The sequence below is a fragment of the Oenanthe melanoleuca genome, chromosome 3, assembly GCF_029582105.1.
Source record: "Oenanthe melanoleuca isolate GR-GAL-2019-014 chromosome 3, OMel1.0, whole genome shotgun sequence".
NCBI lineage: Eukaryota > Metazoa > Chordata > Aves > Passeriformes > Muscicapidae > Oenanthe > Oenanthe melanoleuca.
This window is the reverse complement of record NC_079336.1, coordinates 10,048,093-10,061,481: the sequence shown is the minus strand read 5'-3', so window position 1 is coordinate 10,061,481 and position 13,389 is coordinate 10,048,093. Positions and strand designations below refer to the sequence as shown.

Below are 13,389 nucleotides of genomic sequence, written 5' to 3'. Positions count from 1 at the left end.
AGCCATGCTTTTGTGGTAAAGGTACTCACACAATTTATATTACACACAGCTAAGGAATATTTTTGAATTCCTTGTGGACTCTGAGCTCTCACATAAAAACATCTGCTAATAACATTTTTCATAATCTCCATTTGGTGAGGTAACTATCCCATCCTGGCAGACAATAGCCAGGCCTCAGTTAATTCATGTCTTCCTCACCTCCTGGCTGGGCTGGGAAATGTGATACGTTTTGGGCACCAAGCCTTTAACACATACGAAGCTCCAAGTACATGAGAAATCTGCAGTGCATCCCATCAACATCACATACTGGTGTGAACACTTGAAAACCTTTCCAATGGTCTCTATTCATGTTTCATGCAGCATGAAGGCTTTTGCCTTTGCTTCCAAAGAACTTTGTGGCTTGGAACCAGAACATTAAAATGATTGCCTACATTCCTGGGAGGGAAACCATAATGATGCTTTCTGCAATAACAGGACAGTTTGTCTGGACAGAGAAGACCAAAGTTTCAGAGGCTAACGTGAGATTCTAGGCCAAATTCCCCCAAGAACCAAAGATCATGACAAGCTTGATTCACCATTTCTACTCCCACTGCAAAGCGCATTATTTTGGTTTTGTCTCTGCTGGAATGAATATATGACAACAATAAATAATAAAACAGGACAGTTGTTCCACTAGGGAGAGAAAGTAAACAAACACCACTTGACAGATGTTAGTGGTGTCATTTAATTACATGGATAACAATGAGATACAAGAATTTAGCATAGAAGAAAGAGAATAGACCTGTGGTGTAAATATGAAGTTATGTAGTGACAGGCACCTGTCCTCTGGAAACTCATTGGAAGTTGCTGAGTTCACATAGAACACAGAACAGCTGTAAATCTTAAGAGAATCTAGTTAAGAATAAAGTAGTTCCATGAACAGCATTATTTCCAGGCAGATTACCTGCCATTATGAAGGTATGCTCTAAAGCTTTAGCCTTTGTCCCAGCCAAGATACTCATAGCATCTCAGACTTCTACCCAGCTCTGTGAAGTATATTGGGTCAAGGTGAGACCTCTAGATCTCAGATTTGACTGAAAGTGATCACTCCTGGTTCTAAACACCAGGAACATTCTGATTACACAAACTCTGCCGAGGAAATTATGCTGAAACCTCCACATTAAAAAAATGACAATGTTCTGTAAAGCCAGCTTTATTAAGATAAGAAAACAATATAGAAAAATACATGTAAACATGACCAAATACACTAATATTTTACTAGAAGCCAAAACTATGTGGTGACAGACCTACTCAACATGTATTTAACCAGCAAACCACCACCAAGTTAAATGTAAACTGTGCTTTTGGGAACTTCAGAAATAACTATCAAGAACCTGCATTGCAGCATGAAGTTTCTTTTAAATAACCCGTCAACAATTTTTTAGATAAAATATAACTTCTATCTCTCAGAATATGTCTTAAGCTATAAAAACAGTACAAATCTTCTGCTAAAATCAAAACCACAGTGTTAGGTACAGACAGGTAAAAAAATCTAAGCTGCTTAAGAATTATATTAAAATAATTCTATTAAAAACTTACCAATATTAAAAATACTTCCTTTAAAGGCTGTTCTAGCCAGAAGTACAATCTTTAAACACAGTGCTCACAATACATAAATGTAGAGGTTTTCAGATGTAACTATTGGTAGATTAGAGGCTGGCTGAGTTAAGAACCTTATCCTTAATGGCACCTTCCAGTCATGTAGATTTTTGGTGCATCTGAGCAATGCCATAGGGGACGTGTGCAGCTATGGTGCCTAATTTCTGTGCCCCTTCAATGTGGAACATCTGGTCATCAAAGAAAATGTGAGGGTGGATTTTCACCAGGACTGGTCCTTTAGGTGCTCCTGCTAGGAAAAGTGCCTCATCAATCTCCAGCCCCCAGCTACGGAGAGTCTTCAGCACTCTGGCTCCAGAGCTCGCCGCACTTCTGGCTGTGACCAGGTAGGTCCTTATAGGACAATTTAATCGTTCGTTTTTTGCATAGAACTTCTTCTGGAGTTTCCCCAGGTCTTCCAGAAAGCCCTTCAAAGGACCCTGAGTATGAAATACCAGAAGCATAGTTGGTATATGTCCACAGTTCCCCAAATCATTATTTTGCTTTCTTCCAATCTGCCAGTTAAAAGAGAATTCCTCTTCCTAATGCCGTGCTACTCTGCAAATTCTCCATGTAACATCTCCAAATGGGTCTGTACCCTCACTAGGAATTCAAACACTGGAAAAAAGTTAAAACCATAACACTATATGGTAGGATCAGTGGGAAAATAATTCTCACTAAGGCTTACAAGATCTCTTGCAATATTAACTTTTAACCATAGTCTTTAATAAAATTTTCATTGAAAACATAGAACCATTTTTACTATGAACCATGAGCTGTAATTCTTTTTTTTCTGCACAAAAACCAGTAGAAGACCTAATTACAAAGCCATCAATGAACTCATTACAGACTAATGACTATACTCCAATTAATAGAAACAGATGACAGTTTTGTTCAAATTGCAATATATTGCACTGTCCAGTACTTTCATCAATAAAGCTTTTATTCTGAGTTTACATTTTTTAAAACAATATCAGAATTGGTCCTTCAGTTTAAGATAATGTTAAAATATTTGTGTTTTTAGACAAATGGCATAGTTCTCCTTGGGAATAAGCAGATATTATCCTGTTTTAATGACCAGAATATCTCAGTGTTTGAAATTAACATTACCTATAGTCTGATAAAAAATAATCAAGGAAATCAGTACTAACATTTATTTTTCTAATGATACCATTAAAAGACAGCTGTAAGTCTTACACATGCAGTTCTCTCAGAGAAATGAGAGAGGACTGCAATGATGGCCTGATACCAGGATGGCAAGGGTCGCCTCTTTTATGTGAAACATGCATTTTAAAGATTATCTTAAAAAAAGATAAAAATAGGGCCATCAGCTTTCACAGAGAACACATCCACACTAGTGAAGCTGGAGAAATGCAGCAGCAATGAAAGTAATCAGATTTTTTGGAAACTCCCTTTAAACAAGAAATTCAAGAAATACAAACCTGTGCAAGAGGCTTATTTTCATTCAGCTGTTCATGTTCAAAAAATCTATCTAATCCTTGCTGTTTGAAAATCTGTTCTGATTCATCAGAAAAGATAACAGCATCCCCATCAAAAGCCACCCTCAGCTGTGTATCCGAGTAAACAACATCTTTGTTGGCAGTGAACATCGTAGCTGATGCAATGCCTGAAAATAGATCAGAGACCCTCAGTTAGCATGTTCTGCTAAGTCAGTCATTAAACCATCAGCAGTTTGGTTCCAACAACTTATTGGTGGTGACACATATATGGTGAGCACACAAAAGCTAATTAGAGGTTCTGTAACACAAATGCATGGAAGCTATCCCATAGCCAAAACTTCTTGGACATGCTTCCTTCCACTTTCATATAAGACTATATAAAAATGGTCCTCAAGCTGTGCTGCAAATGAGCAAAATGCAGGAAATCCCAAGGAGACCATTTAATCAAAGTGTTTGTTACTTTTTAACTCCTTAGGGGACACAGAAGTTGCTTTTTTTAAGTCATACCAAGAAGATGATGCTATCCAAACAAAAGTTGAATAGAGATGGGAGTTTTTGAATAGAGATGGGAGTTTTCTTTCTTGTTGAAGGGGGGAAGACAAAGATGTAGGGTGATTAAGCAGTCATTATTAACAGACTGAAAGGTCAGAGAAGAACAGTGTCACATGATTTGATTTGGCTGAGTAAAAATAAGTGATGACTTTGCACCATACAAAATGGTGACTTTCTGCATTTGATGAAGCAGCACTACTTTCTGTGAAAGACACGCTATATATATATAATTTTTGAACAAGCTCAACAAAGATAACAAAATATATCAAGAGATAACAAAAGAAAGTAAATTCAAACCTGCTTCTATAGCTTCCTGCACTTTGTCACAATCTGCTGAGAGGTACAGGTTTGTGAGGTATGCAGTCAGGTAACCAATGGGGCTCTCTCCTCCCGTCATACAGAAACGTTCAATTGTTAAGCCTAAAGTAAGAACAGCACAAGGTGAAAGGAAACTGTGAAAGGGTACTGTAGCCTAGCTTACAGTAAACTTAAAAGAAAAGAAAATATGTTTATTGTATTTCAACAAGTTACACAACTTCAAACAATTACAATGTTCGATCAGCCCATCCTCATTGAAAATTTAGGGGGAAAAATTCCCTCTAAGACAGCAGAGTAGTTGCTGTGAAGATGTACGTGTAGGGAGCATAGATGCCAAATATCAAAATGTTTAATGTTAAACTTCTCAGAAGTTATGGTTCACACCTAACGAATCTAGAGCACTGGACCAAATTCTGTGTAATACTATTTCACTTATGCTGACACCCAAAAATAAATATCCAAGAAGTTGCTTTTCCCAAAGTCAGAACAGGAAGAATAAAATTAACTCACATTATTATGTAACAGCTGGCATTACACATCAGTAATTATTTTATTTACCATAGTGATTGATGCTGTTTATGAGCCTCACTCCCACCTGGGCATGGTTATTAGTCATCAGGACAATATCAAAGCGTTCTTCATCATCAGGGTACAGCTCAAGAAGCCGGGCATTGACACGCTCCAGCGCCTGAAGGTTAAAAATGTGCAAGTCAACAGACAAGAGGAGTGTGCTTCCTTTCACTGTAGTTTTAGTGACAGGATTGTCTTAAAGGAGACTGTAAAATAGCTTATAGTTTAACTTGCTGAACTTCATTTACTCCTGTCTGCTTTGCTGCCCCCAACAACCATTTGACTAGGTTCATTTGAAAGGAAGCAAGTATATTTCTTTTTTTTTTTTTTTTTTTGAGGTATGGAATTTACTTAGGCTGATTTACTGAGACAGTTCAGGTCATCCAAAAAATCACATCCTGCCAGCACGGTTAGTTTGAGAGTTTCTAATTGCAGCAATGAATGAGACAAATTTTGATTTGAGATCTCTTCAAAGATAATTGGCCAACATGCTATACCCACAGTCTGACATTCTTATTTCTTTAACCTTTCATCTGCTCATCTCTCTCTGTATCCAACTGTTCCCCTATTTAGAACTTCATCTTGACCCTTGAATGGAATTCTTTGAGATTACAGCAACAAAATCAGAAGTGAATCACCAAATGAATGCAAGATAGAGTCATTTTTATTATGCTGCTTTAAAAAAATCAGGCCAGTTGTTCAGATCTAAAACACAGATTTCATAATTAAATTCTGGAAATCTCACTTTAAAAAGCTATGCTATTGTTGAGACTATGCTTCAAAAGATTCTAAGTTAGAGCCTAGTATAGGGCCTAGAAAAAAAAATCTAGTATTTGTCATAACTCACTTCTATTGATAATACTCTACTAGACTGGCACTTTTCTTAAATTATTAGAGAATAAGGGTGAGTGGACGAGGGGATTCCATTTTTTGTCCAGTGTCTTTATACTTTGCAGTCTAAGGACATCCTGGCCTTAGATTACAAATCTTAAGTGCTACAAGCATGAGATAAAATACTTTCAAGTTAGTATCATAAACATTTCAATAAGATATTATTTATTTTTTGCTTTCTTTGTCTCCAAGTAGAAAAGATGACTCAACAAAAGCCACAGTTCTCTAGCCTAATGATTCCTGTGACTAAGCAATATAAATAATTCAAACAAAACAGCATATCAGAAGGGAACAGAGGTCAAGGTGCATTTAGCTGGGCATAGCTCACAGTTCTGATTTCCAAAGTATGAGCAGTTAAAGAGTCAAATTGTGCTTATACACTAAGTAAATTTGACACAACTTTAATCTTAAAAACTGACTGTGCTAGCAGGGCTGCTACATATAGGAAAAAATACAGTAAATTCCCAAATCAGTCTGCCCTCACTGGTGTACACAGTGAATAATTTTATGGCTGCACTTTTATGTTAGAAACACCTTTACAGTAGTTGTGCCATTAATGCTCCTAATAGCTAGTTATATTTACAGCAGCATGGGTATTGACATTTTTCTACTGTGTATGTTCATAAAGTGATTAATTAAGAAAATGTTTTAAATTCCTGAGACCGAAACTGAAGTAATAAAAATCTGCTTTTAAAACCTGAAATATTCTGCCACAACTCTGATGTCAGCAAGTATGATTTCTAATTACGATTTCAATCATTTTCTAAAATCGTTGTGGTAAAGCTCAGCAAACAGTTCTCAATGGACATAAAATTAACTCTGTAGACAGTGTTTTTTCAAGACCGTCCTGCTAGAACTTGTGCTATCCAAAAGCATATATATTTTCAGTTTTTTTTCACTTTTCTGTAATTTCACTTGTTTTCCATGCTGCAGGCTGTTTTCCTTGGCCATTTATCTTTTCTTGTGAAATGAAAACAAAATATTCCATTTCAGCTCTTCTTAAACCCTGACTTAGAAGTAGGAAGTCCATTTCTTTTGCTGGTCCTCAAGAACAATTTCCAGGGTGACAACAAAAGCAAGAAAAAGTAAAGTTGACCAAAAGAAATTAAAATCAACACTGTTTGAATTTGGTTTTGGTTTTTTGTTTTGTTTTGTTTGTTGTTTTTTTTTTCTTTTGGAGAGGGGAGGGGAAGTGAGTTGATTTATTTTTGTTTCAGGTGATTTTGGGGAGCAGGAGATTGTGACAAACTTAAAACAGTTTAGGGCATATCTTGACTGAAATGCTCTTAAAAGGAAAGGTGTTTCATATGCCCCATCGGAAAAAGCAGGTTGCTCCTTACCCACACTGGGATGCGGTGCAGTGAGCCGGGATGCAAACCGGGATGCTGAGGGTACCACTGCGGTCCCGGTGACGCCAGCAGTACGTGCTGTGCCGCAGGCGTTCGGCATTAGTGCCGGCGGGAGGGGAGAGCAGGAGAGATGCAGGGAATGGGAGAGGGGAGAGAAGCGGCGGCCGCGGGGCCGGGGTGCGCGGAGAGATGCGGGGGATGATTCCAGGCTGCCCCGCCGCGACGGGCTGGGCGTTAGGAAAACTCCCAAAAACATCTCCCGAGGCAGGATTATCTCGGCTGAAGGAGGCTGCGGGCTCCTCCTCTTCCCGAAATTTGGCCTCGCAGCATCCTCCGCGCCCCGCCGCACCCTCTCCCGCCCCAGGCCGCCTCTGGCTACCTTGACAAAGTAGAACGCCGGTCCGGGCTTGAGGATGACGTTCTCGTTGTTCTGCTGGTACTCCACGTACTTCTCCAGCCCTTGCTCCTCGTAGATCCGCTGCTCCTCCACCAGGTTGAAGAGCGCTCGGGAGGACACGGCCACCGTGATGGCATTCTGAGGCTTGGGCTGCGGAGAGAGCGCAGGGTAGCGCCGGCCAGCGGCCTCAGCCCCCGGGCCCCGAGCTCCGGACCCCCGGCCCGCCCGCACTCACCGGCCGGACTCTCTGCGTAACCTGATTGTCGTAGAAAGCCTTGGCCGCCGCCCAGTCCTGCTCGGCCTCCTGCTGCCCGTCCTCCGCCGCCTGGCTGGGCTGCGGCTCCTCCGAGTTGGAGCCGCTCATGGTTCCTGGCGCGGCCGGGGCCGTGACGGGCGACCGGGAAGCGGCGGCAGCGGCCGCCCCCCTGCCCCGCCCCGGCCAGGCGGGGGAAGGCACCGCCGCTGCCTCTCCCTGGCGGTGTGCGTGTCTGGGGAGGCGGCCTGGAGCGCTCCGCTGTCACCCGGAGCAGAGCAGCCCCGGCACCGTGGGGCAGCGGGGCCGCGACCCCCGCGCCCCTCACACCCCGAGGCGCAGCCTGCCTGCAGGGTCTCCCCTCATCGTGGGCTCCGCGGGGCCGGGGCTGCGGCCCTTCCCACGCCCCCACGGCACCTGTGGCTGCACGGACACCCGCAGGGTCTCCCCTCATCGTGGGCTCCGCGGGGCCGGGGCTGCGGCCCTTCCCACGCCCTCACGGCACCTGTGGCTGCACGGACACCCGCAGGGTCTCCCCTCATCGTGGGCTCCGCGGGGCCGGGGCTGCGGCCCTTCCCGCCGCCCTCACGACACCTGCGGCGGCCTCTCTGACTCCGGGCGCGGCTCTCCGCAGCGCCCGGGGCAGCGGTGCCCGCAGCTGCTGGATGTCAGGCAGCAGCCGCCAGCGCTCAATGTACCGACTGCATTAGAGAGGTGTTATCTAACTGCAATGGCTTAATTGATTTCATGTTAGTTGCAACAAATTCCCAGGAGTTCTTACATAATATGTTTTAGAGATCAAAATGGGCTCGATGCCTGTGACTTTGTGTCCTTTGTGCTGCAGGGAAAATACTTTCAAGAAACAGCAATTTGGGCAGTAGTGTTGAGACTGTGTTCACACCTACAAAAACTTGTTCTGGCATGAGGTTGGGGTGGTCCTAAAATCCAGAGTCCTGCACAGAGCTATGGGCAGCATCTAATACTCATACAGCAGTCTGAAGTGGTCCTGTTTGCCTCTGCAGATCCCCATCTGAAGCACAGCAAAGGCTTCTGCACTGATAAGCCGCAGGAGAGAGTGGAAAGTGAAGAAGGAATCGGATTTTCTCCTAAGCCAATATGGCACAGTATGGCACAGCAGACCCGTGGTGATATCTGTGTCATAGCACATGTGATCACCATCCAGATGACCTTTAACATTTTGAATGAAGACTCTAAATATTGATTCCAACCCTGATCACTACATAAACTGTGTCTGATTGTCAGATCTTTCTGCCTCCATCCAGTCTTCAAAAAGAAATAGGGTGATTTTGTTACTTTTGCCACTTCTTCTTTTTTTGTGGCTTCCCAGTGAAAGGAGGCTTATGTGATTATACCATCTGTTCATCTTTCCCCAGTGATGTTCAACTGCAAACAAATTTGAGGGAAGGATAAAGATCTCAAAGAGATTTAAATTGTTAAAATGTTTAATGAGAATCAACAGTAACATGCAATTTGTTGACCTGCTGGGGAAGGCACTTTGTCTGCTGGTTCCTCTGCTGTGTAGTAGCAAACAAATGCTGCCTGGCTGATCTTCCATCTCCAAATCTGCCACACTGCCTGACCCCCAGCTAACCAGGGAGGGATCTGGAAGTGGGAAAGTGATGGAAATGGGGATGTTAGAGGAAGTGGGAAATGGGAGTTGACCATACTAGGGGAGAGAGCTGGAAATAGGAGTTTAAAGGAGATATTCTGAGGGTAGTGTATTGAGAAAAACGCAAAAAGACAAGTTGGGATCATTGTAGTGGCTGTTGTCATGGGAAGTTGGAAAAGGCATAACTTAAATCTGAACAAACCTGATTTTAGTAGCTCTGCTACTTTTAGATGTGCTTTTTTCTCTTGACCTTTATCCTGAACATTTTACCCTGTGTGTTTCCATGTCTGAGCTCAGACCTGCGGCATGTCATATGCCACTGAAAATGCCTGTTCTCCTCCATGCAGTGAGATCAGGCTGAGCAGCTAGACTGACCTGGAAAAAGGGTTCAAGTCACAAAACAGCAGCTCCCTGTCCCAGTCACCACTGCTGTCCTGCTCAGAGACTTCAGCACCAGTCTAAGAAGATGATCTCCAAGAAGAGACTATTCCTAGTTATATGATTGGATACACTGCCCATGGAGAAGAGGGGGAAGGAACAGGAGGAATCAGGAAGCAATTATTTGGTGATTACAAAGCTGAACTGGCCTCTCTGTGTGAACATGGGACAATACCAAGAGCCGTGCCCAAGCTGACTTCTTGTCATTCTGTGGTCCCCACCACCCTGCATTGATTCCAGAGCAAAATCAAAGTAACATTCTTGGTTTTTATTTTTGTTACCCCCTTTCCTGTCCACCCGAGAAAAGAATCATCACACAGTGGAGACTCCTTTTAACCTATGCAAGTCATCTGAAAATGTAAAAGATGGTAGTCTGGTCCTGGGCCCAAGCAGTGCTGTTGATGTGCTGCTGTTGAAAGCAGTTCTGTGCTAACAGAAATACTTTGCTTGCCAGACACACGTGGTATCTCTGCACAGCACTCAGCTGTGTGAACATATGCACTGAGCTGCCATGTCTCTGTTCTGTGCTTGGCTGCCTGCTGCTGACATACCCTCCATTTCCTCTTCTGCTGGAGATTGTGAGCTGAGGGCCTGACATGAAAGCCTTCTAGCTTCAGCACCTTATAAATGAAATCTTGACTTCCCAAATGCAGAGTGTAGAGCCTTATCTACATCTAAAACATGTAGTAATGCCCACGGGGTTCCAAGAAAGAGCTATGTCTTGCTTTCACTAAACCTCCTGGGGAGTCTGAGAAATAGGAATGGATCCAAAACTGAATGACTTTGTGGTTTCTGAGCTAAGCTAGAAAGCAAAGCAAAGGAAAGGAATTTTCTGTTATCATGCATTAATTTGTAGGGCATTTATGTTTAAAAAAAAATGTGTTTCTATCTTTGTATGTACATTTTTATAGTTAGTCATGCACATTCTCTGAAGTCTGTTACAAGTTATTCAAATAAAAAGAAAGTCCCCCTGCCTGAGCTGCTGATATTTTTCCTGTGTTAAGAACAACCACTCAGAATGATTTATAGTTCTTGTTCAAGAAGGAGCTCAAAGTGCATTACTGAAAATAATAAAAAAGTTGTGGGCTTGTTTTTTGTTTTTCTTCTTTTGATACCTACTTCTGTTTGGAAAGACATGAAATATTCCCAAATATTTAAAATAACTAGAGCAAAATTAGGAGAATTTTTTTAATGGAAGGATGTTATCTCTTGAAATGTATAGATCCCAGTGTGTATTGTGCCTAGTTATGTCACAAACATACAGACTTCAGAGCCTCTCTCCCAGAGTCATGCCAGGGTCACTTCAGAGTGAAGTTGCACTGACTTTTACTTCATACATGCATTGTGATTTTTCATGCTGAGCCCAAGACCCATAGCATAAGTGTGGTGTTCCCAGAAGGGAGGAACCTCAGAATGGCTTTGATCTAGGTCAACCTGGCATGGCAAAATGTGTGACAGCACTGCCACATTGCATCTGACCAGCCAGACAAATAATTTGTAAAATCCTGCTGTTTGTGGATAGTATAAATACCTTTAATACAATCCTAGTATTGAGGACCTGATTCTATAAAATAGTTAACAGCTGATTTTCTACATGTGCTTCTATATTTCTACATGATTTCTACAAATCCTCAGTGTAGGTCTTGGGCAGTCTATATTCCTTTGTTTGCCTGCCTGCTGTTATCAAATTTAGTCTAACACAGGCAGAAATAAAAATGCAGTTCTATTGTGCCAAAGATGTACATGATGAAGCTGCATCATGCCTAGTAGGCACATTTATTTATGCTGAAGAAACCTTCAGTATCATAGTTGCATCATAGTATTCACTTTCCTTTTTCATCTTATGACACTTTCTTATGTCCCTCTTCAGCAGTATTTTTCATTTTGTCTCTTCTCCGGCTTCCCACCCTCTGTGTTGTGCAGGGAAACAAGAATTCAAAAACATGTAGCATCACATTACAATCTGTGGGAACTGTTTTGTGTCTTCTCCTGGCATTGCTTTGCTACAGTCTTTAAAAATATGTTCATTTACAACAGCTACATAAATTCCCTAATGACACAGATCTTTTGTTAGATGATCTATTCCACCTCCATCATTCTGGGCATGACTCATTCCAATATTCATGAGACAGGTGACAAGGAAAGCTAAATCCAGCACAAGTGCAGAGGAATGCTCAGTAAATTTGGTGCCATGATCTCTCTTCCTTAAGAAATCCAGTTTAATCAATACAAGTTTCACTTGCCTTATTACTGAAGTTCCCTGTTCTTTAATCTTCTCAGAAGGAAACCAGCAGACAAGTTTTATCTTTGGATATCTCTTGGGAGACTTCTTCTCTTTAAAGGACTTAATATAATTTTTCCTGGAAAAATACAACTGTAACCAAGCTTTTAGAACTAAACTCTCTTCCAGCTATTCTGAACAACAATTTTTTACCTATCTTTACCCCAAGAAAGGCTCATCACATAACTGCAACACGTAAAAACAAATCAAGAAGGATTCTGAAATTCAGATAAATATTATTTTTACCTATATGCCGACTAAAAAAGTAGAAAAACAGCGTCATCTCCAAAGCTGCATATGTCTGCCCCATCTAGTAGTTTGCCACAGGGAGAAATTTAGAAGCATTTAGTGAGCAAGCAATCCTGGCCATCTTTTCAAGAATTTGGACTATGACAAATAGGACAAAAATGGAGTCTTGTTGAAAATCTGTGGTCAGAAAAGGCTCTCCAAAAGGTACATATGCTATCAAAAGTAATTATAGTGTGTTTTCTTTATGAATTAGAAACAAATCTTCAGTAAAGAAATTACTTTTGTATAAATAAAAACAAAGACAAATGACAATAAACATACCAATAATAATAGGATCAGCTGTTCAGGATTTGACTTTGTTGCACTGGAATCACTCTACAGGCACTTAGAGAACACAAAGGGGAAAAAAAAAGATGAGCTTAGGTAGAGTTTGTCCCTGTTCCAAGCTTAATCAGAAGAATGTTTGCATTACAAAACAAGCACACATTAGATGGAAGATGCAATTAGAAAAATTGTACATTGTAAATTGTAAATTGTACCCCTTTGGGGTTTCAAGATCCTACTGAATAAAAGTACAATATCATGAGAAATTTTAGATTCATTCTCTATAATAGAGACAGTGGTTTCAGCATTTTTCATTATGCACTAATTATCTCTTCAATAATGGAAATGGAGGGTCTAGTCACGCAAACAGCTCCACACAGGGACATGTCTGTGCAAGACTGAGACCTATATGTTGAAACCCTATTGATTCATTCTACCATAACAAAAGACATTAAACTCATCTAAGATCCACTCTGGTAATTACATGTTCTATTCTGTATTAAATACCCATGGTTTAATTGTGCTATCGTCCACGAGGGTTCATGTTAAATATTAAATTAGGTTAAAATCTTTTATGAGAACATCAGGTTGAAAAAGATTCTTAGATTTTATTGTGGTTGTGCAAAAATACCAGAAAGATATCACTTAATCTTATTGCACTATGCTAGTTATAGTTTTAAAAAATGGGGAGAATAAGCAAGTCTATTAGACGTGTTTTTCCTCCCCCTGCTCCAGGGCGTGAAGAGAAACCCATTCAAGCAAACTGTGGTTTCTCACCCATTTCCTGAATGGAGGAAGGCATCAAACAATGTGTGCACCAGAGTGACACTGATGGGGCTGCTGGACACTCCTGATGGGGCAGCAGAGAGATACCATGGGCTTTGGACAGCAAGAGCAATGGCAGAGCAGAGCTATCAGAGCTAAATCATCCACTGACTGTGCTACAGCACTGATGTTATTCACACATCAGGAAAAACAGATCCACTGTATTCCAAAACCAGAACTTCTTCCTCTCCTCTTTACATACACACCAAGTCTCATT

At 41.4% G+C, this 13,389-nt stretch overlaps 1 protein-coding gene across 1 annotated transcript; it reads right to left on the bottom strand.

Moving 5' to 3' along the window:
• Positions 1–1,176: 1,176 nt before the first annotated feature.
• NT5C1B (5'-nucleotidase, cytosolic IB) lies at positions 1,177–7,621 on the bottom strand. Its single transcript, XM_056487870.1, has 6 exons — positions 7,408–7,621; positions 7,155–7,322; positions 4,524–4,653; positions 3,945–4,067; positions 3,078–3,262; positions 1,177–2,075 (listed from the first exon to the last, which is right to left on the bottom strand). Exons 1-6 carry the CDS (start codon positions 7,534–7,536, stop codon positions 1,737–1,739), a joined length of 1,074 nt encoding a protein of 357 aa, XP_056343845.1. The 5' UTR covers positions 7,537–7,621; the 3' UTR covers positions 1,177–1,736.
• Between the last annotated feature and the right edge of the window lie 5,768 nt (positions 7,622–13,389).

Coding starts and splice junctions, on each gene's coding strand:
- NT5C1B (XM_056487870.1), bottom strand. CDS start 7,536: ATGAGCGGCTCCAACTCGGAGGAGCCGCAGCCCAGCCAGGCGGCGGAG. Junction 4,654..7,154: donor CGGCGTTCTACTTTGTCAAG/GTAGCCAGAGGC, acceptor TTTAACCTTCAG/GCGCTGGAGCGTGTCAATGC. Junction 2,076..3,077: donor AAAATAAGCCTCTTGCACAG/GTTTGTATTTCT, acceptor TTTCATACTCAG/GGTCCTTTGAAGGGCTTTCT.